The sequence below is a fragment of the Lemur catta genome, chromosome 1, assembly GCF_020740605.2.
Source record: "Lemur catta isolate mLemCat1 chromosome 1, mLemCat1.pri, whole genome shotgun sequence".
Taxonomy (NCBI): domain Eukaryota; kingdom Metazoa; phylum Chordata; class Mammalia; order Primates; family Lemuridae; genus Lemur; species Lemur catta.
This window is the reverse complement of record NC_059128.1, coordinates 11,052,535-11,080,464: the sequence shown is the minus strand read 5'-3', so window position 1 is coordinate 11,080,464 and position 27,930 is coordinate 11,052,535. Positions and strand designations below refer to the sequence as shown.

Here is a 27,930-nt window from a genome sequence, read left to right as displayed (position 1 = left end):
TAAAAGGTATTTTTACACAAATGATAGCACACTATATATACCATCTTTTTCCCCCTAACTTAATATACATTGTCAAGATCTCAGAGCTCTTTTCATATCCCTGCATAAGAGCTTCTGGTTTTTTAAAAACAGCTACATAATATTCCATTGGATAAATGTATTAATACCATGTACAAGTTTAACTTGTTTCCAATAATTGCTATTATAAGCAACACTGTAATTAATAATTTTGTATTTGTCCAGTTTTGCATATGTGTGGGTATATCTTTAAGACAATTTCCTAAAAGTGGAACTTCCTTCTTAACGGGTAGGTGTATTTTTTATTTGTTTGGTTTTTGTTTTTTTGTAGGTGTATTTTTTAAAAATTGTTTTAATTGAAGTATAATGTGCACGCAGTAAACAAATGTTAAATATACAGTTTGATGAACTTCAACATATGTATCCACACTTAAAATCAACACCAAAGTCAAGATATATAGCAGAGTCAGCACCGCAGAAACCCCCATCTTGACCACTCCCAGTCAATATGTGCCCCCCTCAGAAAGGTGACTAATATCATAACTTCTATAGTCATAGATTAGCTTTGCCTGTTTGACCCGCATATAAATACAAAGTAGTTTTTTCCAGACTGGCTTCTTTCAACTTCTTTCAACTTATGTCTGTGAGATTCATCTACGGTGTTGTAGTTTCTCATTTCTCATCAGTGTGAAGTCCTGCACTGTGCAACTATTCCACAATTTGTGTATCCATTTACCAGTTTATTGCCATGGGGTTGTTTCTAGTTTGTGGCAATTATGAATAAAGCTGCTTTGAACATCCCTGTACATGTGTTTTGCTGGATATTTGCATTCAGTTCTCCTGAATGGAACTGCTGATTCATAAGGTGGCCCTCCGCGGAGTCATCAAGTAGGCCTATGTTTAACTTCAGCAGGTATAACCTAAGGTTTCCAAAGTGGTTCTATCACTTGCATACACTCTCCTCTCAGAAATGTGTGACTGTTCCAGTGGCTCCACATCCTCATCAGTACTTGCTATTTTCCATCTCTTTATGTTTTTGCCATTCTGGTGGTGTGCAAATGTATTTCATTGTGATTTTAATTCACATTTCTCTGATAATTTATAATGTTGAACACATTTTCATGTGCTTTTGGCCAATTAGATATTTTCTCTTGTGAAGTGCTTATTTAAGATATTGTCTATTCTTGTTAGGTTGCTTGTCTTTTTAAAAAAAAATGATTTGTAGGAGTGCTCTATATATTCCAGATACAAGTCCTTGTCATATATGTGTGTGTTTGTGCACATGTATGTGCATGTGTGTGTGCACGTGTTATAAATACCTTCTCCTAATCCTTGGCTTTTCTTTCACTCTTAATTTTTTTTTTGGAAGAACAGAAATTCTTAATGTTACAAAGTCCAAATTATCAATCTTTTCTTTCATAGTTAGCTTTTTTGTCTGTATCCTGTAATAGGGCATTTTTTTTCATATAAAAAGTTATGAAGATGTTCTCCTCTGTTTTCTTGTAGACGGTTTATGATTTTTGCCTTTCACTTTTTGATTTACAGTCCTTTTGGAATTGATTTTTGTATGGTATAAAGTAGGAGTTAAGATTCATTTTCCCCACACAGTTATCAAACTCAGCAAGGGTTTATGCATTTTAAATGTTGATATACTTTTCTACATTGCCCTCCATACAGGTCATAGCCATTTATATTTTTGCCAATAATGTATAAGAATGCCTATTTCCCCACATTCTTGTCAACACGCTATGCACATTGTATGTGCTGAGTATTTGTTGAATTATTGAATGTGGATTTTAGACTCATTTCAAATATTCAGTGAGCTGTATGCATAACATAACCACAATATTGCTGTCTGGTAAGCGCTTTATTGGCCTTTTCCATCCTTTGGGTCTGAGCTCAAATATTGCCTCCTCAGAGAGACCTTCCCTGACCACCTGATTTAAAGTACTTCCCCTGCCCCCTGGCACCTCTCCCTGTTGTCTTGTCTTTACAGCTCCAGTAACGCTCTGAAATTAATCATATTCATTCACTGCTTGATGTAATATCTGTCTGCCACTGGAATGTAAGCTCCATGAAATTAGGGATCATTTTTTTTTTTTTTTGAGACAAAGTCTCGCTTGTTGCCCGCGCTAGAGGCTAGAGCGAGTGCCATGGCGTCAGCCTAGCTCACAGCAACCTCAAACTCCTGGGCTTAAGCGATCCTCCTGCCTCAGCCTCCCGAGTAGCTGGGACTACAAGCATACGCCACCAGGCCCAGCTAATTTTTTGTATATATATTTTTAGTTGTCCAGATAATTTCTTTCTATTTTTAGTAGGGGGGGGTGTCTCACTCTTGCTCAGGCTGGTCTCGAACTCCTGACCTTGAGCAATCCACCCGCCTCGGCCTCCCAGAGTGCTAGGATTACAGGCGTGAGCCACCGTGCCTGGCCAGGGATCATGTTTGCTGTATTCCCACCTTCTGCTGTGGGCCTCTGCATTCTCATCCGTAATACCAGGGGCCAGGTGGTGGGGAAAGGGAGCAAGGTGAAGTCTAGCGGGTCCACCTGGGCCTCACAGCCCGCCCAAATCAGTCTTCAAATTACTTCCAGGCGGGGCACGGCCTCCGACACCCACGTGGCCTGAAGCGAGGCCCCACCCCTTTATGGGCGTGGCCTCCGATGTTGTGCCGGCCGCACGCAGTCGGACCTCCGCGGGAGGCGAGCTACGTCACACGCACGCAGGCCCTGCCTCACGCCCTGTCTCTCCAGGGGCGGAATGGGGGCGTGGCCAGGCGCGAGGCCCCCGCAGCCGCCGGCGCCGCCGCCTGAGTCGCCTGCAGGTGCTGCTCTTCGCTCCCCGCCGCTCAGGCAGCTCGAAAGACACTCTGTTTTGGGGGCCTCACTTCCCTTCCACGTCTCCCGGAAGCGGTAACAGGGCCTAGGCTGGTCCGGTAGGAGGTTTGCTCAGCCTGGCCCTGCTGCGGGCCAGCTGCTGAGGGGGCGCGGTGCAGCCGTTCTGGAGTTCTCAGGTGAGGCGGAGGCGAGGGTCCGCCGGACCAGACGGGGCCGTTTGGGGGTGCTAACGGTCCTTGGAGCGGGGACATCGTCCCCTCAGCGGAGACGCTGGTCACCCCGCTTTCCTCTGCGTCGCTCTCCCCTTCGCCCTGTTCGGGGCTGGGGAAGGGAGCCGGAGAGACCCCTTGGGCTGCGTTCGACGTTGTTTACCGCCCTCCCCTCCCCTTCCCTCCCTCTCCCAGACCCCCGCTTGGGAGGGCCGTTCATCCCGCCACAGAGGCTGGTGGGTGGGGAGCGGAGTGGGCGTCTTACTCGCCTACCTGGGATCCGCCGACTGGGCCTGACGGACTAACCTCCGGCCTCTTCCTCTGCTCACACCTGGCCTTCGAAGCAGGCCCTGCGACTGCGGTCTCTAGACCCTTCCCAGCCCCATCCTACGCACTCTCTCTGCCCCCGGGCAGTGCCGGAGGAATTACCCGAGGGCTTTGTACCTCCGAAGTCTGGTCGAGCTGTTTGTCAATGGGGCAAGTGCCCAGGGCTCATGTTAGTATTTGTTGAGTTAGGTAATCAACGTTAAATTACGTGCTTTTGTTTTTAAAGCCCTATTAACTTTAAAATGGGAGACATTAAGAACAGTTGTTTTGGTTGCTTTATTAGGTGATATAATTTGCCCTCAGTCACCATCAGTGTTTACTTGAGAACAATACTTTCCATCTATATGGACTTTTATATGTTACAAAGCATTTCACCTCCATTTTCATTTGATTTTTGCATAGACTTTGAGACGCACAGGTGCGTAACAGCCGCATTTTGTAAAAGAACAGGTTTAAAGAGTGAGTTTCTTCTTGAAGTTATTTCAGTTTTGAGATGCTGGGTATGGGGAGGTGAGGGTTAAAAGGTGGGTTTGGCACTAGGCTCACTTAGATTTGAGTATCTGAGCAGCCACCTAAACTCTGGGATCTTTCTAAACCTTTTCCACATTTGTTAAAAAAAAAAAAAGGTATTGCTGCTTACCACATAATGTAGTTGTGAAAATTACATGTGATAGCGATACATGTGTACATATGCACAGCATCTGGCATGTAAAAATCGGTTCCATTTAGTATTTGTGAGTGCCTACTGTTTACTAGACACTGGAAATTCATTGGGGAGCAAAAGACATGGCCTTTATCTAACCACTCCTTCTGTTTCCCCAAAAAGGAGAGAGAGAGATTTTTTTTAAAAAATTATAAAACACTCTGAAGGGCTGTGAGGCAAAAGAATAAAGTATGTACAGAGAATGATTAACCTTAGATGGAAAGGAGGAGAACTCTGAAGCAGATGATGTTCAAATAAAAATGAAGAACAAGAAGGTTAACCATGAAAGAGTTCTTGGCAAAGAGAATGTTGTGCATGTTCAATAAATGGTTGTTGACTTTATTATAGTGCTTTTTAATATGAGGATTAATAACTTAATTGCTTTGATTTATTGTGGCACACAGTACTCAAATATATATATGGAACAAATGGTAATGCAATGATTTTTTATTCTGAATTTAGCTTAATGTACACATGGTATATATTGAGTATTTGAATTATTGAAAATGTACTTTAGACAAATTGTGTGTGCACACCTAAATTATCCATAATATTGCTGCAGTTTAACATTAAGATAACTTTTGTATTTATCAGAAGGAAAATTTGTTTTCAAGTTTTAGCACCTTAAAACAAGCTTGAATGAATTGTTTTTGTTTGGTTGTACTGGAATTTGCTATATTGATTATTTGCTATTTGGATGCTGTATTAATTTGCTAGGACTCCCATAACAAAGTACGACAGACTGGTTGGCTTTGACCGCAGAAATTTATTTTCTCACAGTTCTAATGGCCAGAAGTCTGAGATCAAGGTGTTGTTGACAGAGGTGATTTTTTCTGAGGCCTCCTTCTTTGGCTTTCAGATGCTGCCTTCTCCCTGTGTCATTACGTGGTCTTATCTATGTATATCTGTGTCGAAATTTCCTCCTCTCATGAGGATACCAGTCCTGTTGGATCAGGGCCCACACTAATGACTCATCTTAATTACCTCTTTAAAGACCCTATCTCCAAACACAGTCACATTGTAAGGTTTGGGGGGAATACATTTCAGCCCATACCAGCTGCTTTTGCTACATTAAGATTTGCCCTTCATTGAAATAGTAATAATAAGAACAGTAATGGTAGTTGTGATGGTCATAGTAGCAGCAATTAAAATTAGTGCTTATAATGTGCCAAGCATTTTGCAAAGTTTTAAAAAATATATTATTTCATCTTAAAACCATTCTATAAGGTTTCTCAGCTTCGCTTAAGTACTTTGCTCAAGTTTACCTAGCTAGTAAGAGGTAGGGTTAGGATTTCAACCCAGGACTATCTGACTCCGGAATCTTAACTGTTGTACTCCGCTATTATGCCACAGTGATCATTTTATGTCCTTTTTACAGGTTCATCAATAGGATTATTTTGCTGCCATCATGTCTTGGTTTGCTGATCTTGCTGGAAAGGCAGAAGATCTTTTAAACCGAGTTGATCAAGGGGCTGCAACAGCTCTCAATAGAAAAGAGAACACCAGCAACATCAAATATAGCAAAAATGCTGACTATCCTGAACTTCACCAACAAGATACAGATTTGACTTATCAGACTGGACCTAAAGCTACTTACATTTCCTCAGCAGCTGATAACATTCGAAATCAGAAAGCCACCATCTTAGCTGGCACTGCAAATGTAAAAGTAGGATCTAGGACACCAGTGGAGGCCTCCCATCCTGTTGAAAATGCATCTGTTCCTAGGCCTTCATCCCAGTTTGTGCGAAGAAAAAAATCAGAACCTGATGATGAGCTACTATTTGATTTTCTTAATAGTTCACAGAAGGAGCCTACTGGAAGGGTAGAAATCAAAAAAGAAAAGGGCAAGACACCTGTCCTTCAGAGTTCTCGGACATCAAATGTCAGTTCTGTGAACACCAATGTAACCACCATCAAAACCACTGAAGAAAATTCTTTGGGGAGCCAAACCCATGGTAGTTAATCGGTCCTCTATTTCTTTTTCTTTTTCTTTTTTTTTTTTTTTTGAGATAGAGTCTCACTCTGTTGCCCAGGCTAGAGTGCCGTGGTGTCAGCCTAGCTCACAGCAACCTCAAACTCCTGGGCTCAAGCCATCCTCCTGCCTCAGCCTCCCGGGTAGCTGGGACTACAGGCACGTGCCACCATGCCCAGCTAATTTTTTTTTCTATTTTTAGTTGTTTGGCTAATTTCTTTCTATTTTTAGTAGAGACGGGGTCTCACTCTCGCTCAGGCTGGTCTCAAACTCCTGAGCTCAAGTGATCCTCCCGCCTTAGCCTCCCAGAGTGCTAGGATTACAGGCATGAGCCACCGCGCCTGGCTCTCTATTTCTTTTAGACTTAAACAAATTGGATGTGTCATTATAGCCTAAAATGTTCTGATAGTGTTTCTTATCCTCTGTTATAGGATGTTTCCCCACTGGTGTAAGAGCAGGCTGTCTGCAATTGTCTGGTGTAAACAAGGGAGACAGCACTGAATACTATTAGTCAATATACAGTTACAGCAGGGACCTTTGAATGTTGTCTGTAGGGTAACTTTACCCAATCCAGCATCTAAAAATTATGTCAATTTGATTCTCCAGGACATGCTAAGATTTTAAAAAGAAAATTTTGAAAGAAAATGTATAATTTTGGATTTGGGACTATCTCAATTTATTTCTTTTTATTACTGGGATTATAAAAATGAGAGGAGGCTATACTTTACATATTTTCTGGGTTTTGTGGAGTCCTCCCCCCCATTCTCCAGAAATAAAGCTGAGAGATTGGACTTTGATCCCAGTTTAATTGTTGAAGGCATTGACCTAGTTGTGAAGTAAGAGCTTACAATTTTGGTTTTCAGTTGTTTAATTCACTGTGAAATTACCTCTACAAGTACATCTTCTTACCTGCAAAATGAGATTAAGTGTTGTAAGACAGCAATAAAACATAAGTTTTTGCAGGGATTCTTTACAGAGTTTATGATTAAGGGAAGCTTAAATGTTATACCTTCCCTCACTGTCTTGGCTGTTAGTGAATAAAATCTGTCTTGTATCTTCAAGATAAAAAGTTGTATAGAAGCAGTTGTTTGGGGCTTTCAAGATAAGAGCATGTAGTAGCAGTAGATTAATATGTTCACACACTCCTAAATTTCTTCTCAACTCTCTTTTGATTAATTATACAAAGAACCGACTCGGTGCAAGGATACAGAAGTGTCCAGTAGGTGAGATACACATGTAAACAGACAATTTACCTGTAGTAAGATTGAAGTATGGTCAGAGTGTTGTAGAAACAGAAGAGGAAGTAACTAACTGCCTCAGGTATTCAGGAAAGGATTCGCAAAGGGTCTGTATTTTGAGCTGGATCTTAAAGGATGAATAGGAGTTTGCCAGGTAAAAGGAAAGGGATTAGAGACAGCAAATTCTTAAAGGGTTGGTACAGTAGAAAAAGGTTATAAGAAAGTCTTAGAAACTCTTGAGTGTGAGATGGACAGCAACGAAGAAAATGAAGCTAGCAAAGAAAGTTGGGACCTGCTTCTTAAGACCCTTGTGTAACACTTACTTGTTTAAACCCAATAAACCTATAGATCATTGTTAAAGATTGGTCCCTGAACAACTTGCATTACTATCACTTGTGTGATAAATAGAAAATAAGTTATTAGGTGTCTCCTCTGACTTCCTGAGTCAGGTTTTCTGCGGATGGAGCCAGGGCATGTGAATTTTTTTGTTCCTTAGGTGGTTTTTAGGCCACTAAAACTTGAAAGTGACTGCCATAGGTAGTGTGATACTAGTAGAGGTCTTTAAGCCAGTAGTTGATATGAATTATTTTTCTACTTTTAAGGAAAACAACTTGCACTTTATTGTAAAGGATGGACCAAAGGGATCCTGGGTGGCAGGGAAATGAACTAGAACCAATTATAATACACAGATTATAGTTATAAAAATTGTTTCTCTTGAGTAGGGTCTCTCAACCTTGGGAGTGTTGACATTTTGGGCTCAATAATTCATTGTTGTGGGAAGCTTTCCTGTGCTTTTTAGGATGTTTAGCAGCATCCCTGGACTCTTAGTTGATTAGATGTCAGTAGCACCTCCAGTTGTGACAACCAAAAATGTCTCTACACATTGCCAAATGTCCCTTATAGGGCAAAATCACCTCAGGCTGAGAACCAGTGCCCTAGGATGCATTGCTTCTGTATAGATATTAATAGTTTGGTGAGAATCAGGACTTTTACTATATGGAGTTTTCTAATCCATAAATGTATAATTCCAACGTATTTTGTAATGTCTTTTATTAAGATTTTATTGTTTTCTCCATGAATATCTTATATACTTTGTTAGATTTATTCATAGGTAGTTTATAGTTTTTGAAGCTATTATAAATGGTATTCTTTAAAAATTTTTTCTCCTTCTTGCTAGTGTATTGCTTTTTGTATATACATATATGACAACCTGGACAGCTGTTAATCTTCCTATTTTTCTGGACATACATTTAGATTTTCAATAACACAGTCATGCATTATGACCATTTGTTTCCTCTCAGCCCTTTTATCTTTTTTTTTTTTTTTAAGAGATGGTGGGGGGGGGTGTCTCACTGTATTGTTTAGGCTGGTCTTGAACTCCTGACCTCAATTGATCCTTTCACCTGGGCCTCCCAAAGTGCTGGGGATTATAGGCGTGAGCACCTGGCTCACATATTTTTATTCTTTTTTATTGTTGTGTAGTATTCTATTATGTGGATATACCACAGTTTATCCATTTTCCATATGGACATTGAGATTGTTTCCAGTTTCTGTTTATTGTGAATAAAGCTGCTATGAACAGTTTTATACTTGCCTTTTTGTAGGCAAATGTTTTCATTTCTCTTGGGTAAATACTGAGGCGTGGAATTGCTGGATCAAACTGTAGGTGCATGTTTAATTTCATAAGAAATTGTGAAACGTTTTTCCACAGATGTACCATTTTGTAGTCCCATTAGCAATGTATGAGAGTTACAGTTGCTCTGTATTCTCACCTGCATGTGGTGTTTTTAATTTTAGCTATCATAGCAGGTGTGTTTTGGTTCTCACTGTGAATTTAATTTGCATTTCCTTGATCACTAAAGATACTGAGAACTTTTTCATTTGATTATTTACCATTTGTTTATCTAACTTGATAAAGTGTGTAAAGCCTTTTGCCTATATAGTTATTGTTTTAGTTGGTTTTACCATTTGGATATAGTTTTTTTCAATCACATAATTTTTAGAGTAATTAAAAAGTATACTTGCATTACATTTAGTAACAAAAACAAGGTTAATCTGAATTCATGAATCTCTTATCTCTTTGGGTAAGACATTTTAGATTCTAGTTTGATATATAACAAATTGCTGTGACCCGTTATTTACTTTCCTTGCCCACAGCTGTTCTTTGAGTTCCTTCCCAATATTTTCAATGTTGGAACTTTGCCCCTTTTTCCCCCAAAAACCATACTGGAGACTGGGGGAGTTTGAACCTCTTTTTACGTGAACATCACCATCCAAATTGTCTCTGGTTTTTTCCTTCCCAGAGCAATATTCTTGTATTCTCTATTGCCATTCGTTCAGTGTATCCAGACTTTGAGAAATCTTAAAGGTCCATAGGCTCCATTTATGAGAATGGATTTTCATCAGAGGGAAACCTATTGAGAATTTAAGCTTACTTTTTGTGGTATTTTAGCTACAGCCGTCAATTTGAGCCAAAAGGCAGCCAGCCTACCGAAGTAAACTGCTAACGCATATGTGGTGAGCATGTCAATCTAATGAAAATGTATTCTCTTTTTACAGAAGCTGCTAATAATTCTGATTCTGGCCCTGAAAGCCAAGAGGATTCTTCAAAGGAAATTGCATCATCAAATGCCTCCACTGATCACAACCCAGCACCTAATGATGACAGCAAATCACATGAATTATCTAATCTTCGACTGGAGAATCAATTACTGAGGAATGAAGTTCAGTCTTTAAATCAAGAAATGGCTTCATTACTTCAAAGATCTAAAGAAACTCAAGAGGGTAGAGCCTTATTTAAATTGTTCGAGATTAGGAATTTTACTTTCAAAACTAAAACCTTTACATTTACACTATTAGGAGTAGTTTAGATAAGACTTAGAAAATGGTATTTTCATAGAAATGTGGGGCTTAGATTTGGAAATCATACCACTCATCATCCCACCAACCTGAAACATAGAATATTGGTTGGTTTGGTCATTCTTTTGGAAGCACGAAATTTAAGAACTGAGAGTAACTAAACATTAGTAATTGTCTCGTTTGTTTGATTTATTTATTCTGAACTTTCAAGGGGAACTATTCATTAACCAAAGGTGAGATTAAACAAAATAGTGGACAGTAATAGATAGGGGTATAGAATTGCTGTTTCAGAAGGCTTAAAATATAATATGGAATTCACTTTGAATAATGCCCTCAGGAATTGTGCAACGAGGTGGCCCTGGAGTAGAAAACCTTTGAAATGGGTAATTAAAAAGGAAATAATCTCATAACTTGAGGTAGTGACAGGGGAAGGTGAGAATGTTATTTTAAGTGTGGCTGAGGAAAAGAACAAGAGATGCATTTGCTGCCTTGGTCCTTGGGGCTAATTAAAAAGGAGTTGGGGGACAGTGGGAAAAGTTTTGCCAAGGCATGGATGGAAGTCCAGAAGAGCAGAATAGGAAGATAGTTTAAGACTAACTAGTAAGGTTGACTTAGAAAAAGCTTTACTTTACCGAGATTTAGACAATAGAAATAGAACTTTTCCTGAGACCCCATAAAGTTTTCTTCAGTGTTGGAAAAACTTTTTTTTTTTGTGGCAAACTACAATTTCAGATGGTATATGAGGATGTGGAGATGCCATTGTATTCTGAAATAGAGCACTACATTGCTTTTTTGGCACTGATTTCCTAGGTTAAAAGAATAATATCTTTTTGCAACAATAATTGAAAGAAATAGCCTCTTTCGTGTGCTTTTCTTTAGGTTTTATTCTTAACTGAGGTAGACCTTTGATCTGGGTTTCCATTCCTTCACCTGTCTCTAGCAGAACTCCACAAATCCCTGACCATTCTAGTGTTACTAATACTGTGCTATCAACTGGGTTTGGGTTTTGGCTCCCAAATGCTCTATGTTGTATCTCCAGAAAAAAACAACATAGTAGGAGAGCAGCTAGCTTCATGCCTCTTTCTAACCTAATCTAAGGTGTGAATATTGGCCTTGGAAAATGAATGTCTCATTTGGGGACAAGTAAGTATCGAAGATAATTTGTAAGCTCCTGATTTTGGCAATAAGTAAGGTACTAAAAAGACTCGAAGAAGAAACTGTATGTGCTCTGAAAAAGATGTCTTTGGTTTTGCTTGTATAGAGAAATGTCATTTTTTTGTAGAGTTAAACAAAGCAAGAGCAAGGGTTGAAAAGTGGAATGTTGACCATTCCAAGAGTGATCGAATAACTCGAGAACTCCGAGCCCAAGTAGATGACCTGACTGAAGCGGTGGCTGCGAAGGATTCTCAGCTGGCAGTACTGAAAGTGAGACTCCAGGAAGCTGACCAGCTGCTGAATACTCGCACAGAAGCATTAGAAGCCTTACAGAGTGAAAAATCACGGTAGGTAATTCAACTAATAATGAAAAACCAAGGTAGAATGGTTCTCTCTTCCCAATACATTGTGATATATCCTATCTTAAGAAAATTTAGCTTTTTGGAAATTTACAAGAGGGAAAATTTGTTTTGGTAGTGTTGGAAATGTGAATGATTAAAATGGATCTATCATTTGAACCTTGGGATACATTGTTAGCGAATTCTGAATTTAAAAGTGTTTGAAGAGTGTCATTGATCTTCAATATATAGTGTGTACTTAAATTTGGATATCTAAAAATATGAATTATATTCCATTAGAAAGGAAAAAGATTACTCTAAGAATGTTTTAGTCAAATCACCTTTTTCATGCTTGACTAACAAGCTGATGCTCTAAGTTATTCTTCCTTATCACTTGTACACTGTGGAAATGAGTTCTTTCACATGATGCATTTTCTTTTAGAATTATACAGGATCAAAGTGAAGGTAGTAGCCTACAGAATCAAGCTCTGCAAACACTTCAGGAGAGACTACATGAAGCGGATGCCTCTCTGAAGAGAGAGCAAGAGAGCTATAAACAAATGCAGGTTAGAATGGGAGACAACAGATTTGTATTATTATTTGGACAAGGAAAAATGACTTTATGCTCTTTCATAATGTATTTTCTCTTGAGTAAAATTCTGCATTTCAGAAAATTCTGCAGATTTTTGAAAATTTAGCTTGATTCTTACTAATTTATTTTTATGTATTGAGATATAATTAAAATCATTTATGCATTAGAGATACACATCTTTTACTTAATTTGGTTGTGCAACAGCCATTACCATTATTTCATTAAAGGCTAATTTGGGGCATCTTGTTTTTTTTTTATTTAAGATTTTTCTGATTCCAGTTTAATCTGATTCATTTATTTCAAAGGAAAGATATTATTTCGGGTTTTACTCTTAAGTGAATTTTTATGTCTAGTTCAGTCTCAGCTTTGTCTACACATTAGAATCACCTGTGTAATACTTGCTGCTATCTGTCTCCACTCTTGGAGTCTGATTCCGTTGCATGAGGAGGAGCCTCAGCATTGTTTTGGTTTTATAAGATTCACAGGTCTATCTGATGGAAGTCAGGGTCACAAACCACTCGTCTGGGCTATCTTTCAACAGGTGAAAATAGTTCAACCTTGAAAGTAAATATCATGTAATGTGCTTAATTTAAATTTTAATGTTTTTACTTAACACAGTATATCCAAAGTATTATCATCTCAACATGTAGTTAATATTAAAAATTATTAATGAGATATGATACATTATTTTTTGCATACTGATTCTTTAAAATATGGTGAATTTACACTTAAAGCATGTCTCAATTCAGTCATTAAGTTTTCTTTGGGAATATTTGATCTCTATTTAGATTTCATAAAATTTATAGGTGAACAAGTAGATCCACATACCCAAGATTTTCTAAACATACTCAGAAGTTTCCCCAGAACAAGCAGTTAAACATAGAGTTACCACATGACCCAGCCTACTCCTAGGTATACACCCAAAAGAATTGAAAATATATGTCCACATAAAAACTTTTACACTAATGATTATAGCAGCAGCATTCATAATAGCTCCATACTAGAAGGAATACAAATGTCTGTCAGTGGCTGAATAGATAAATAAACTGTGGTATATCCATACAAGGAAATATTATTCAGCCATAAAAAGGAATGAAGGGTTGATACATGGTACAGCGTGGATGGACCTTGAAAACATGGTAAGTTAAAGAAGACAGACACAAAGGGCCACATATTTATATAATTCCATTTATATGAAATGTCCAGAATATGTAAATCCATAGAGAAAGAAAGTAGATTAATGGTTGCCGGAGGCTGGGGGGAGGGAGGAATGAGTAGAGGATTTTGTGAGAGGAATTAATTAAAATATTCTGGAATTAGATAGTGGTAATGGTCACATAAATTGGTGAATATACTGAAAACCACTAAATTGTACACCTTAAAAAGGGGAAGTTCGTAGTGTGTCACTTATATCTCAATGAATCTGTTACTTAAAAAGTTTCCAATAACAGAATTGAGTGTTGTTATGTTTCCATTTAAATTAATTACAATGAATAAACTTAAAATTTTAGTTCCTTTGTTGCCACTCTCAATAGACTTCAGCAGTAGTCCTCTTGCTCCTTTTCTACAAAATAGGAGTTGATCTCAGATCAGAAGTTTGTGGGCAGACTAGAAGTATTGATGGGTGCCTGTAGTCCCAGCTACTCAGGAAGCTGGGGTAGGAGTATTGTTCAAGGCCAACTTGGGCAACATAGTGAGACCCTGTCTCTTTAAAAAAAAAAAAAAAAAAAAGGAGGAGGAAGTTTGTAGGCTTTCATTATTGGTGTGTAAGTATAAAAGTTTTCTGGCTTTCTGTCAATGGGAGTTGAAAGTAAAGGTAACAATTCTGGAGTATTTATTTCTAAATAGGCTAATAAGTGATAGGCAATGTGTTTTTTAGAATGTGCTTTAAAAGTTTCTTAAGCTAAAAAATGACATTGAAGAGTTTATTAGAAAATTTGAAATAGGAGAAAATATTAGCTGTGATATTAGAAAAGATATAGCTGTTTACTTAATTCTTCCATTTGTTTTCTTTTTCTTCCCTTAGGAATACTGTGTTGAGACGTAATTTGTTTTCTAATAGACTTCCTAGTTTCCTGTAGATCTATTAGCCATTGATCAGCTAGTATCAGACCAGACCTAGTATCCAAGTGACCTGGTAAATTTCTTTAAAAACAGATTCCCAAGCCCCGTCTTGGAAATTCCAATTTAGGAATCCTGGGAAATCCTTGGGTGGCTGTATTTTTAATAAACTTCCTAGTTAATTTTGATGCAGTGCCATGTTTGGGAGCTACAACCTTAGATTTCCTATTAAGCTTCTAACAAAGGAAGAGTTTTTCCCCCTCCCTATTATGTTGCTGAGTTGAGCTAATAAGATATCTGAATGGATGGTTGTGAAATATGTTTCAAAGCTAAATGGTATAATAAGTGTGATATAAACATTTATCACAGAGTGAGTTCGCTGCACGCCTTAATAAAGTAGAAGCAGAACGTCAGAATTTGGCAGAAGCAGTTACTGTGGCGGAAAGAAAATACTCAGATGAAAAGAGGAGAGTTGATGAACTACAGCAGCAAGTCAAGCTATATAAGTCGAACTTGGAGTCCTCTAAGCAGGAATTGATTGACTACAAACAAAAAGCTACTAGAATACTCCAAGTAAGCATGAATCGTACACTTTTGGATGTTAAGATGCCACTTAACTGAGAGACACCTTGAGACTGTGTAGATATTGTGAAATGATGTGCTCATGTTCGTCTGGATTGGCTCCCTTCAGGTGCCTTGCTCTACTTAGAAATTTTATAAAAAGGATGAAATGTCTCTTGTTCCTACTGCTTTTTTTTTTTTTAATTCATTCTGCCACTATCTAGTTCAGGTCTTCAACCTATTACCTTGATCACTGTGATGATATTAACGTTTGTTGTTAAGCAGCTGTTTTATTTTTCCTTGTTGATCCCCTATTGAACTTTTTGCAGCAAAAGCTCTAGACCTCATTCAGCTCTCAGAATCACCTCACCTAGTTTTTTTCTCCTCCCTTAGATCGAAGGTGACCTTACCCTCTACTAAAAAAGATTACAGTCATCTAATGAAGTTTTCAACTTCTCTTTGAGAAAAGAAAGTTTTCAACTTCTCTTTCCTTTGCCTCTCCTATCGGAGAGAAAACATGTCCTTTCATTTTTTTCTAGGATGAGTTTTCTGCCTGTGCATTGATCCCACTTCTTCCTGCCTCATTAAAGCCCTTTCTCCATAAGTTGATCCCCTTTCTTCTTGTGTGTCCCTCTCTGCTGCCTCTGGCACAGCTTACTCAAGAGCACACGGTTACTTGGTGGAAGAATGAAGAGTAGATTTGGGACTCCTGCCTAAGAAAAAAGTCTCTTTTATCTTTGTGACCACTTTGAACTATTTCCTTGTCCTCCTTTCTTTCACTGTCAGCGCTTACCAGAATTGTATATATGCTGTCTTCATTTCTGTAGAACTTGTTAACTTTAACTCCTTCATATAATTTCTGTCCCTGCTACATTCCTGAAACTATCCTCACTGAAGTCTTTAATGACTTAAATATATATTCTTTGTCCTTTTCTTAGTTTCCATATACTTGATTTTGGTAGAGCTCTTGGCACTACTAACCCTCCCACCTTCTTTTATTTTTTTTAACACAGAGTCTCACTCTGTTTTCCGGGCTAGAGTGCCGTGGCGTCAGCCTAGCTCACAGCAACCTCAAACTCCTGGGCTCAAGCAATCCTCCTGCCTCAGCCTCCCGAGTAGCTGGGACTACAGGCATGCGCCACCATGCCCAGCTAATTTTTTTTTCTATATATTTTTAGTTCTCCAGCTAATTTCTTTCTATTTTTAGTAGAGATGGGGTCTCACTCTTGCTCAGGCTGCTCTCGAACTCCTGAGCTCAAACAGTCCTCCCGCCTCGGCCTCCCAGAGTGCTAGGATTACAGGCGTGAGCCACCGTGCCCGGCCCCTCTGACCTTCTTGAAACTCCTGCCTTCTGTGCCACTAAAACCACCTTGGCTCTCTTTTGTCATCTTTTGCTGCTGTTTCTGCCTCCCTTGTGCCCTCTTCCTAATCTTCAAGGAGTAAGAGTCCTCTTAAGTTGTCCTAAACTCTTTCATTGTTCTTTCTTCCCTTGCATTGTCATATACTCACTGCTTCTGTCTGTCACCTCCATGTGACTTCAGGCATGTCTCTAACTCTAACCTCCTGACCTCAGTTTCTAGCTGCTTGTTGTACAGGCATGGGATGTTCCAACCTCCAAGCCGGCTTCTCCTTCATTCTTCTGTTTTGGTAAATATTATTGCCATTTGGCAGTAAAGCTTGAAACCTCAGGTCATTTTTGACTCCACTTTTTTCCTTTAGCCATAGTCTCCTGTTGGCTATGAACACCTTTTTGATTCCACCTCCATGAACTATCATATCCATCTCCTCCAAACCCATTTTGCTAATTATTTTTGTTATATCACTATAATTTGTTCATTCATTGAAAAGGTACTTATTTAGCATCTAACTATTCAGTAGGCCCTATGATGGGTGCTAAGAGTATAAAGCTCAAAAGACATGTCCTCTTCCTTTAAGGGAGTGTTCATTTTAGTGGAAAGAAACTGAGGGAATTGATATAATAAACTTATTGATGCAGTACAGTGGGAGCTTAGAGAAGAAGCCCTTAAAATTTGCCTAGGGCTGTCAGAGATCTCTGCACTGAGGAGATGCTGTATGAAGAGAAACTCGAAGGATGAATAGGGAGACTCATGATAGGGAAGAGATTTCCGATAGAACAGCATGTGCCAGAACATGGGGGCCTGAGAGAACATGCTGTATTTGGGGCACTGCAGCTAGTTCCCTATTGCTGGAGTGTAACATATTAGAGATTAAGAGACAGGAGATAAAACTCAGTGACGGGCAGAAGTCAGATTATGGAGGGCCTTGTACACCATGCAAAAGAGTCTGATTTTATTTGATAGGTGATAGGGGCCAGGGATATTAAAAAATTTGAGTAGCATGATCAAATTTGAGTGTAAGGACTGTGGCAGCAATGAAGAGGTTGGGGGAGAAGCAGCTCTCTATATTGTTTGTCACTGTATCCCTGGCACAGTGCCCAGTACTTGATAAATTATTGAATGTGTTAAAGGGATGAGGGTTGGGATGGTGAGATCAGAGGCATGTACATGGTGAAGAGGTGATTCTAAGAAATAATGAGAACCTGATCTAAGTTTGTGGGACTGAGGATGGCAGACAGGGGACAGCTAAGAGATGTGTAAGAGATAAACATGTGAGACTTAGAGATTTAATTGGAGGGAGGGGACAAAGGACAGTGGACTCTAGGATGACTCCAAGTTTGTGGTTTGAGTGTATGAATGATGTCCCCTGTATTATAAAAGGGAAACCAAGAAAGATAGCAGGTTAGGGTTGAAGGAGAGTTTGACAAATTATGGTGAGTTTGCAAAATTGATGTGACATTGAAGTGAAAGTGTCAGGAGGGTAATTAGAAATACAGGACTGAAACTCAGCAGAGAGGTGTGGGCATTAGCTGTGTTGAGATAGCCGTAAGTTAGGAGGGTAGATGAAATTAACCAAGAATAATATGTAGCCTGCGAGGGAAGAAAGGCTGAGGTCTGAGAACACAGTCTTACACATCAGCATTAACAAATTGGGCAAAGGGAGAGAACCTACAAAAGAAAAATATTACAAAGAAGGGTCACGGTCAGAGGTTGGTGAGAACCAGGAAGAGACTGATGCCCTCCAGGGAAGCCAAGCGAAGGGAGAATTTCAAGTGGGGTTTGGTTGCACATGGCTCTGGTGTGATGAGGACTGAGCAGAGTCATCGGATTTGGCAACTAGGAGGTCCCTGGGGACCTCTCAGAGAAGAGTTTCAGGGTGCAGTGGGAGCTGGAGGTAGGAAGACAAGGACTACTTGACTATGGTCGTGAGGACAGGACAGTTGCTACATGGGGGTATGAGCTGGGAGGTTTCTGTATTTTGATTTTTTAAAAATAACTTAGAACTACATAAAATATTCATGTTCATTATAGAAAACTTGAAAAATACAGAAAAGTTGGAAGAAAATGGAAATCACCCATGATTCTACCACATAGAGAGGAAAAAATATTTTTGATGGAGGAAAGCGACTTTGAAATATTTATATTTAAGGTGAAAGAATTGTTGGTCCTTACTGTTACTGGTCTAGAATTAGCACTTTATAAACCGGTCTTTGCACATCAAATCTCTTATTCCAACTCATCCTTTACACCAGCGGTCAGCAAACATTTTCTGTAAGGGGCCAAATAGTAAATATTACAGGCTTTGTGGGCTATATATGGTCTCCTTCACATATTCTTTGTTTCTGTTTTTTATAATCCTTTAAAAATGTAAAAACCATTTTTAGCTTGTGGGCTATACAAAAACAAGTCCTTGCACCATAGTCTGTGGACACCTTTTTTATAGCACTGCCAGATTAACCCTCCTAAAATGCATCTCTAGTCATATTACTCCCCTATCGACTGTTTGGTAGTTTGTTTTAGCCTACTAAATAAAATTAAAATCTTTTGGCCTGGAGTCTGGAGCCTCTACAGATTGGTCCTGACACTGTCTGAGCTGTATCTCACAATACTTTCTTGTAGACTTTCTGTGCTTTTGCATTTTTATGTTCTGCTCTCTGTTCTCTCTATACTTTTAAAAATTCTGTCCATATTTCAAGGCCAGCATAAATGCTGTCTTTCAAGTAAAGCTTCTTCCCCAAAAGCGGTTTCTCTTTCACAGAATTCTCCAAGTAATCTGACGATATCCCTTTCTCAACTTGTTTTTCTTCCCTCCTACTGGATACTTGTAACTTCCATTTCAGTTTCTAAGGCAGAGGGTACTGTCTAGAGTAAGAGACATTGTCTTTATTATGCTTAACACAGTGCCAGCCCATTATAGGTGTTCCATAAATACTTCTGGTAGAATGTGATGGAAAAAAGCATGGGAAGAAAGTGTATGAGAAAAATCTTATTTATAATAAGTTTTTAACTATAGCATGGTCATGGAGACTAAAATCCAAGGACATGCTACAGCAGACTCTATTGTATTTTTGTCCTATGGATTTAATAATCTGTGGACTTTCTTTGGAGATAATAATTGGAATGTTTCCGTGGTGGGTTAGTTTCTGTATGGTAGATGATATTTAACATACAAACTGATCTTTGGTTTGCTTAAACATATCTCTTTTTTTAAATAATAGTCTAAGGAAAAATTGATTAACAGCTTAAAGGAAGGCTCTGGTTTTGAAGGCCTAGATAGCAGTACTGCCAATAGCATGGAGCTAGAAGAACTCCGGCATGAGAAGGAAATGCAGAGGGAGGAAATACAGAAGCTGATGGGCCAGGTACATCAGCTCAGATCTGAATTACAGGTAAGATTCATTGCTAAGATTCGTTCATAGATGCCATTTGCCCCCAGCTGTTAACAGTTTGAGAGGTGATAGATTCTGTATTTTGGGGCAAAGGCATTAGTGAAATAATGTTTGAAAGTTCTGCTGGAATATTAGTTACCATATAGAAGTGAATCTAAAACAATTAGTTTCTTATCCATTAATTGACTCTAAAATTATGGGAATAAGAAACATAAGTAAACAAATTCATTCAATCAACAAATACCTACCAAGTGCCTGCCTAGGCTTGGAGTTATAACAGGGAGCCAGACAGACTCTTCATATTTATGGATCTTACATTCTAGTGGTTAGAAACAAATTAGTTGGGGGCTTATGTGTGAAACTAGGATGTTTTCTGATATTAGAATGGGCTCAGGGATGGTCTTTTAATTATGCTTTTATCCATAACCTTATAATTTATAGTTTATATATAATTAAAATAAAATTGAGTCATTCATTTTGCTTAAACGGGGTCTTTGGCATAAATATCTTAGGAGGGAGTGTCTGAAGATGAGAGAAGGTAAAGTGCAAGATGATGAGCCTTCTTTACTTAAGAAAAAAAAGGAAACTTTTTGTAAGGAATTTCATCCATGCATTAGCTCTGCAAGTTGTTGATTTGTAAGACTTACATGAACTACAAAAAAAAGTGTAGAAGTTTTGAGAATGAGATATCTTGTCTAGAACATAGACTCAAATATCAGACAGACCTGGATATAGATTCCATCTTTGGTATTCAATAGATGTTACTTTGCATGAGGCACTGCATCTTGCTGAGCCTTAGTTTTCTCATCTATAAAGTACAAATAAGCAAAGGTTCTCTTGACCATAAGGGATAAGAATGTAAAGGGCCTAGCATTGTTCATGACATGTAATAGACCCCACAGTAAATAATAGCTGCTGTTATTTCTGGATTTATTCTGATTCATTAAGTAGAATTTTTTTATCTGTAATTTTGAATTCCAGCGAATTTGGTCCTATGAAATTAGGGCATATGCTAAACTTACTCATACCTGTTCCGTGTCTTTTGAATGAGATTATGAAAAATATGATTTGTTTATTTAAGATCTCATCCCAGCATCATTAATGACATTGACCCATTTTCTTACCCCATCTCAAAAGTTTATGAAAACTATAATAAACACTATTGGGTCTAGCAAAATGGACAAATTGTTAATAATTACAATAGCTATCATTTACTGAGTACTTAAGTTCTAGATACTACACAAGCACTTAACATACAGCCTTACATTTATTCTTTACCATAATCCTATAAGGGAGAGGATGGTATTTTCATTTTATAGTTGAAGAAATTTAGGCATAGAGAAGGAAAGTAACTTGCTATAAGTCTGGTAAAGTGGCAGAGCCAGGATTAGAACCCTAGTCTAACTCCAGAACATGTGTTTTTAACCACTGTGCATACTGTCTGTCTCAAGAATTCACCTGATTTAGTCAAATTAGTAACAAAGGTTAATCTACCTTCTAATCCTGAAAGCTCAAAGGTAGGGAAAAATAATTGTAATTACTGTTTTTTCCTCTGAATCCACAAAGTTGTGTAAGTTTAGACAATTACATTGTGATTATCTGGCAGCATTGTTAATCTCAATTCTTTCAAACAATGTATGAAGTTCCAGAATTTGTGGAAATGAGTATAAAACAGAATGTACCACAAGATAAAAAGCAAAATTAAGATGTCAGTTTTAATCTCCTATAGTGCCATATGAATAGACTCTTGCTTAACCCATATAGGGAAAATACAGAAACCTAGAGCTATGTTCTTTGCCACTAGGAGATTTGACAGGAAGTACAGCAGGTGTCTTTTGAGTTTGAAGAAGCGAGTAAGAAATATGGGAAAATATGTAAATTGGTAATAATAATAAAGCTAAAAGAAGAAAAGTATATGCTAACCTCAGTTGATATGGGAGAAAAGTTATAGTCTTACCATATATTGATCACTGGGACACACATGCCCACAAAAACTTAATTATACCTGCAATTTCAGGGGACTAATGCAGTGAAGTCCTTTTTAGTGTTATATTCTGTTCTTTTTGAAATTGTTAGCTTTTGAATAAGTCTTCTAATGAGCCACAGTATACTCGTAGTCATGAAATCAGATGGCTTATGTGCTGCGGCAGTTGTAGCATCCTGCTCATTCCATTCACTGTTAGCTGTAGTATAGAATGGTGAAGTTATATATTCCTTATAGGCTGAAACCGTGACTCGATCATCTTCATTGCTCCGTGTCTGCTGAGCTCAGTTCGTAGCACATAATGGTTGCTCAGTAGATGTTGAACTGAATGGTTAATTATTGCTTTTATATGTAAGATTCTTCTTTTTAGGATGTAGAGACTCAGCAGGTTAATGAAGCAGAATCAGCAAGAGAACAGTTACAAGATCTGCAAGACCAAATAGCTGTACAAAAAGCATCTAAACAAGAACTAGAATCAGAACTGGACCGACTGAAGCAGGTAAGGATTTTAGATTGATGATTACTGAGGAAGACTCTGCCCTCTAGTAGTCATTTAAGGAGACCTAGTAAAGTGAAGCTTACTGAAATTCTTACAGCATGAGCTCAGACTTTATAGGTCCCTGCCACTCTTTTTGGTTTTTTTGTTTTTGTTTTTAAGAGACAGGGTCTCTGTTGCCTAGGCTGGGGTGTAGTAGTGCAATCACAGTTCTGTAGCCCCGAACCCCTGTGCTCAAGTGATCCTCCCACCTCAGCCTCCTGAGTAGCTGGGACTACAGGCACATGCCACCATGCCCAGCTAATTTTTTTTTATATTTTGTAGAGATGGGGTCTCATCATCAGGTTCGAGACCAGACTGGTCTCAAACTTGTAGGCTCAAGCGATCTTCCCACCTCAGCCTCCCAGGGTGCTGGGATTACAGGTGTGAGCCATCACTCTCAGCCCTGTTTTTTAACAGATGAAAAATAGAGGCACAAAGTGGAGGTGACACTTGCCAGATATTATATAGCTAATAGAATAGAACCTAGGATTGCTGTCTCAGAGCCCAGAATCCTTTCTACTACCGTCTGTATTATTTCTCCTTGTATAGAAAACTTAAAAACATACTAAATATTAGTTGATTTTCATAGTTTATTACATATGTGCTTTGTAGGAACAACAGTAAATATTTAGTGGATATACAAATACAATTAGTGCCATATTAACTGCTCTTTTCTGCTTGAGAAAAAATGGACTGTTCTTACAAATCATGTTTAAAATTATATTTCTTTGTTCAATTAGCAGTTGTCTGCTCTCCCAGCCAAATTATTTTACTTTAATGTACTTATGTAATAGTTTTAATAACACAGGTAAACATATTTATAGCCACATTTTCAGAATAAAATTCTATATCTAATATTAATATCACTAATATTAATATTGTATATTAATATTACTATCATTAATTTACTGAGTACCTACATTGTTATAGTACATACAGTACCTACATTTAATATATATTACCTTATTTGATACCCACAATGAAATCACTGCTATTCTCATTTTACAGAAGGGAAAACCACTATAATTCTTAGTGTATCACTTATAACATTTCCAGCTTTGTGTTTTTAAATTCTTTGAAGATTTTTTTCGTATTTATCATTTCTGAAACTGGTTCTATTCTTATAAAAATGTTTGTTTTTATTATGAAATTAGTACTGAAAATACGTTTCCTAAGTAATAAGAGAAAAACTCACCAAGTAGCAACCTGCAGGGTACATCATAGGCTGTTTTAGATAATTAAGTTGTAAGAATAGTTGTCCTTTCAGAAATTGAATTTTAATTATTCAAAGAACTTTTATATATTAAAAGACAGCAATTTGATGTTCTTGATGGTTAGTGAGATAATTTTCATTTTATTGTGGCAGATGGTGTTGCCGCACCTCTTCCCAGTGCCCTTTTTAAAACGAAGGAGTTAAAGGAAAATGTAGCCGAATGTACCTGTGGGCTATATATTTAGTAATCAGATGTTTTAGATGTAAAGTGTTTAATCTTGGGATCGACTAGTCCTTTAGTGCTCCTTATTAACTTAAGTAATTTCAACCTTAAATTTTTACTAGCCTAGAACTTGAAAGAAATCAGGCATACCTTCTTGTAAAGTGTGATTCTCCTACCCTAGTTACCGGTCTAATGGTCTCTTTTCTCACTTATCTTGATTTTTTCAATTTGTGAAATGAGCAGGTTGAGCTAAGTGTCTAAGGGAGTCTCTAGCAGTTTGCTTCTGTTTCACCTTTACTGCTTCAGACAGCTCCTGTGTGCTGCTGCTTTACTCCTTTACTGTCTGCGCAATTAAGCACAAAGCTTTTCAAAGTACTTAGTAACTCTAATTATTCTTTTTTCCCTGTTCTACGTCGTATTTCAGTGATTTGGACATATTTTTGGATTGGCATGTGCTTTGCTCTTAGATTATGACCTGACTCTGACTCAGTGTATCTGTTGTACAAACTACCAATGCATTTGTGCAGTTGTTAGTAAATCTGCAAGTATTTCTTTTTTTCTCTCTCACTGTCTTCTATCAGTGCCAGAGAAAAACAGGTACAAGATACTGCCGGATACAGATAAGCACAGGAAAAGCTGTTCAACATCATTGTTAGGGAAATGCAGATTGAAATCACAATGAGATACCACTGCATACCCACTAGAATAGCTACACTTACAGAGACTGACAATACTGAGTTGTTAGCAAGGATGTGGAATAACTGGAACTCTCTCTTATTGAGGGTTGGAATGCAAAATGAATGATACAGCTATTTTGAAAACAATGCAGAAAACAATTTGGCAAGTTTTTTCCTTTAAGTTGAACAAACACTTATGATCCACCAGTTCTATTCTATCCAGCAGTTCTATTCTTACATTTTTACCAAAGAAAAATGAAAATACAGGGCCACATAAAGACTTATGCTTGGATGTTCATAGCAACTTTATTCAGAAAAGCTGAAAACTAAAAAGAACCTAAATATCTATCGGGGTGAATGGATAAACAAGTTACAGTATATCCATACAATGAAATATTATTCAGCAATAAAAAGGAATGAACTATTGATACATGCTACAACATGGAGGAATTTCAGACAAATTATGCTAAGTCAAAGAAGCCAGACACAAAATAATGACATACTACATGTTGCATTTATATGACATTCTGAAAGAGGTAGAACTATCATGGTAGAAAGCAAATAAATGGTTGTCAGGAGATGAGGGAAGGGGATTGAATACAGAAGCCACAGGAGAACTTCTTGAGGTGATGAAAATGCTCTATGTCATAATTGTGATAGTGGTTACACACTTGTCAAAACTCATCTAATTTTATACTTAAAAAAGTGGATTTTATTGTGTGTAAATTAGACCTCAGTGAAGTTGATTGTTATATAATGGTATTGTCTGATAGTATAAAAAGGAAAAATTAAGGGCCCTAACCTGAATTCATTCCCAGTTGAATGTCTGTGGTTCTTTTCTTTCTTCCACAAAATAATTTATTGATTTTTTTTCAAGTGTCCCCCACCACTGAGTGTGATATCAAAATTGGATAAAATTTTTCCCTGTGTTTTTAATACTTACATGTAAATTTTAAAAGACAGTGAATCTTCCATTCTTAATTTTTAAAATCATTAAATATTTTTCAAAAGCATAATTTTAATGGCTCTATAATATTTCACAATAGAGATGAACTATAATTTGTTTAGATATGCTACTGGTCTAGAACCAAACTCTATTTTTATTGTTGTTTTCTAAATTTTTTTGCTATGATTGCCCTGGAATGAACATCTTTGACTCTTTCCTTACATTAGATTTCTAAGACAGGAATTACTGAATCAAAAGCTATAAATCTTTAAAGCTCATAATATATGTTGCCCATTTGCTTTTCAGAAGTTTTTATTAATTTGTATGTAACGATAAAATTCCTGTTTGCATTCTTGCTCACATTAGATGTAGTTAAAAATATATTTGTTTCATCAACAGGTTATATGTGGTAACTTATTTAATTTACATTTCTTTGATTGTTAGTAAGATTGAACATTTCCTCTGTCTGTTACTAGAAATATTGCTGAGGAAAAGGGTACATTACATTTGTGATTTTGGCAGATTTTGCTAAATTTCCCTCCCTAAAGTTTGTACCAATTTGTAATCTGACCAGTTGTTTATGAGCGTTATTCCCCCACAGTAGTGGGGAAATTCAGTATATTATCAAAATTTTGGATTTTTGCCAATCTGCTACATGTAAAATGGTATCTCAGAGTAATTTAAACTCACATTTCTCTGAGTAAGGCTGAGCATCTTTTCACAGTGTTTAGGAGCCATTTGTAATTCTTTGCTGAGAACTGTTTTGTTGTTGTGTTATTGATCTTTTTTAAAAATCAATTTGAGGACCTCTTTATATATTGGTGAGATTAGCCTTTTGTGTATCATATGAACTGCAAATAATTTTTCCCAGTTTGCTATTTGTCTTTTAGTTTGCATAGGGCTTTTGTTTTGTTTTGTTGCCATGCAAAAGTTTAATTTTGATGTAGTCAACTTTATCATTCTTTTCTACCAAGACTTCTGGATTTTCAGTCATGGTGTCCCACGTTCTGAAATTATAAAGAAATTTGCCTGTGTGGTTTCCATCTAGTACTTTTATGGCTTCATTTTTGCATGTAAATCTTTGCTCTATTAGGAATTTATTCTGGTGTGTGAAGTTAGGTATGGATCAACTTTATTTTCTTCCACATGGCTACCTAACTGTCCCAGTACCATTTTTTAAAATAGTTTGTCTTTTCTTTATTGATTTGAGGTGTCATTTTTATCATTTCCTAAAATTCTCAAGGTATCTAGATCTGTTTCTGGATTTTATTCTCTTCTATTCATCAATTTGTCTGTTTATGCATTAGAACCACATTGCTTTTAATTTCTGAGATTTTATATGTTTTCATATCTTTATAACTAGTTCCCCTTTTCAGCATTTTCCTGGCTGTTCTTTCCTGCAGTTTTCCATGTGAACTCCAGAATAACCTTATGTAGCTTTAAAAAAAAAAAGGAAAAACGAACTCTTGTTTTTATAGAGATCACATCAAATTTATGAATTAACTTGGGGAGAATTGATATCTTTATGATGTCTTCTTATTTGAAACATGGTATGACTTTTTATTTGTTCCAGTGTTTCCTTGTACTCTTTAGAAATGTTTTAAAGTATTCTTTATATATGTTTTGCACACCTTTTGTTAAATTTCTTTATATTTTTTGGTTAGTGTTTATTGGGGTCTTTCTCCCATTATATCTCCTACCTGCTTTAGATATAGCTACTGATTTTTATAGATTATTTTGTACTGTACCACTTTACTGAATTCTTACTGTTTCCCTTTATTTTTTCTCATGTACTTTGTATATTTTCTAATGTGACTTCCGGTTTATTTTTTTTAATTTATGAACATTATATTGCTATTAATATTAATCTTTATCATATATGTTGTGAATGTTTCTCATTTTGTTGTCATTGTTATTAAGGTTATTATTAATATATATCTGAGATTCTTGAAGGGATGACCCATTCTTTCTCATTGCTGCAAGATAAAAAAATTTTTTTTTGTTTTCTGGCGATTTATCCTATTAACAATTATTTATGGGCCTGTGTTACAACATCATACTGAAGTGTTAACTTTTCATCCGACTCATCCATGTCTGTTCATTTATTCATTCAGTATGTACTCGGCACATACCGATTTAGTGCCTACTATGTGCCAGCCACTGTTTTAGGTACTGAGGATGGAAGAGGGGATATTGATTTAGCTTTTGTTTGTGCCTTACTTTGTAGGAATTCCACTATATAGAAGAAGATATGTATAGAACAAAGAACACATTGCAAAGCAGAATTAAAGATCGAGAAGAAGAAATTCAAAAACTCAGAAATCAGGTATGAATCTTCACAACTTGGGAAAAGATACCATTGTAAAGCTACATTTTTACAAAAGGGTATAGGAAGACTTTTCCCCATGTTTTCACATGAGTTCTGGTGTTTCAATGATGAGATAAGTTATTTTTAACCTGGTGTAGAATTTTCATCTAATGCCATTGAGTCTACACTTGCTCTATTCTGTGACTTGCTTTTTATAGACATATCTTGTAGCCAAAGTCACTGAGGACAGATGAGAATTACCCCCAGATTTCATACCTTCTGATTTCAGTGTGGTTGTGCTGATTGCCAGTTTCATAATTGTGGTTTTTTTTTTTCCTAAGAAAAATCCAGTGATAAATCATCCTATTAATAATTGACAGGTCTTCCATAAAGTCACTAAAACCTTTTTTTAATCCTGAAAATGTAA

At 37.2% G+C, this 27,930-nt stretch overlaps 1 protein-coding gene across 1 annotated transcript in view; it reads left to right on the top strand.

The window, feature by feature from the left end:
• Positions 1-2,832: 2,832 nt before the first annotated feature.
• The window catches only part of GOLGA5 (golgin A5), a 36,172-nt gene continuing 11,074 nt past the window's right edge, over positions 2,833-27,930 (top strand). The window contains exons 1-9 of the mRNA XM_045561808.1: positions 2,833-3,028; positions 5,470-6,046; positions 9,861-10,085; positions 11,443-11,662; positions 12,096-12,219; positions 14,676-14,879; positions 19,444-19,614; positions 21,969-22,097; positions 27,423-27,521. Of these exons, the coding sequence (XP_045417764.1) occupies positions 5,500-6,046; positions 9,861-10,085; positions 11,443-11,662; positions 12,096-12,219; positions 14,676-14,879; positions 19,444-19,614; positions 21,969-22,097; positions 27,423-27,521 (1,719 nt within the window). The 5' untranslated portion in view covers positions 2,833-3,028; positions 5,470-5,499. The remainder of the gene's footprint in view (positions 3,029-5,469; positions 6,047-9,860; positions 10,086-11,442; positions 11,663-12,095; positions 12,220-14,675; positions 14,880-19,443; positions 19,615-21,968; positions 22,098-27,422; positions 27,522-27,930) is intronic.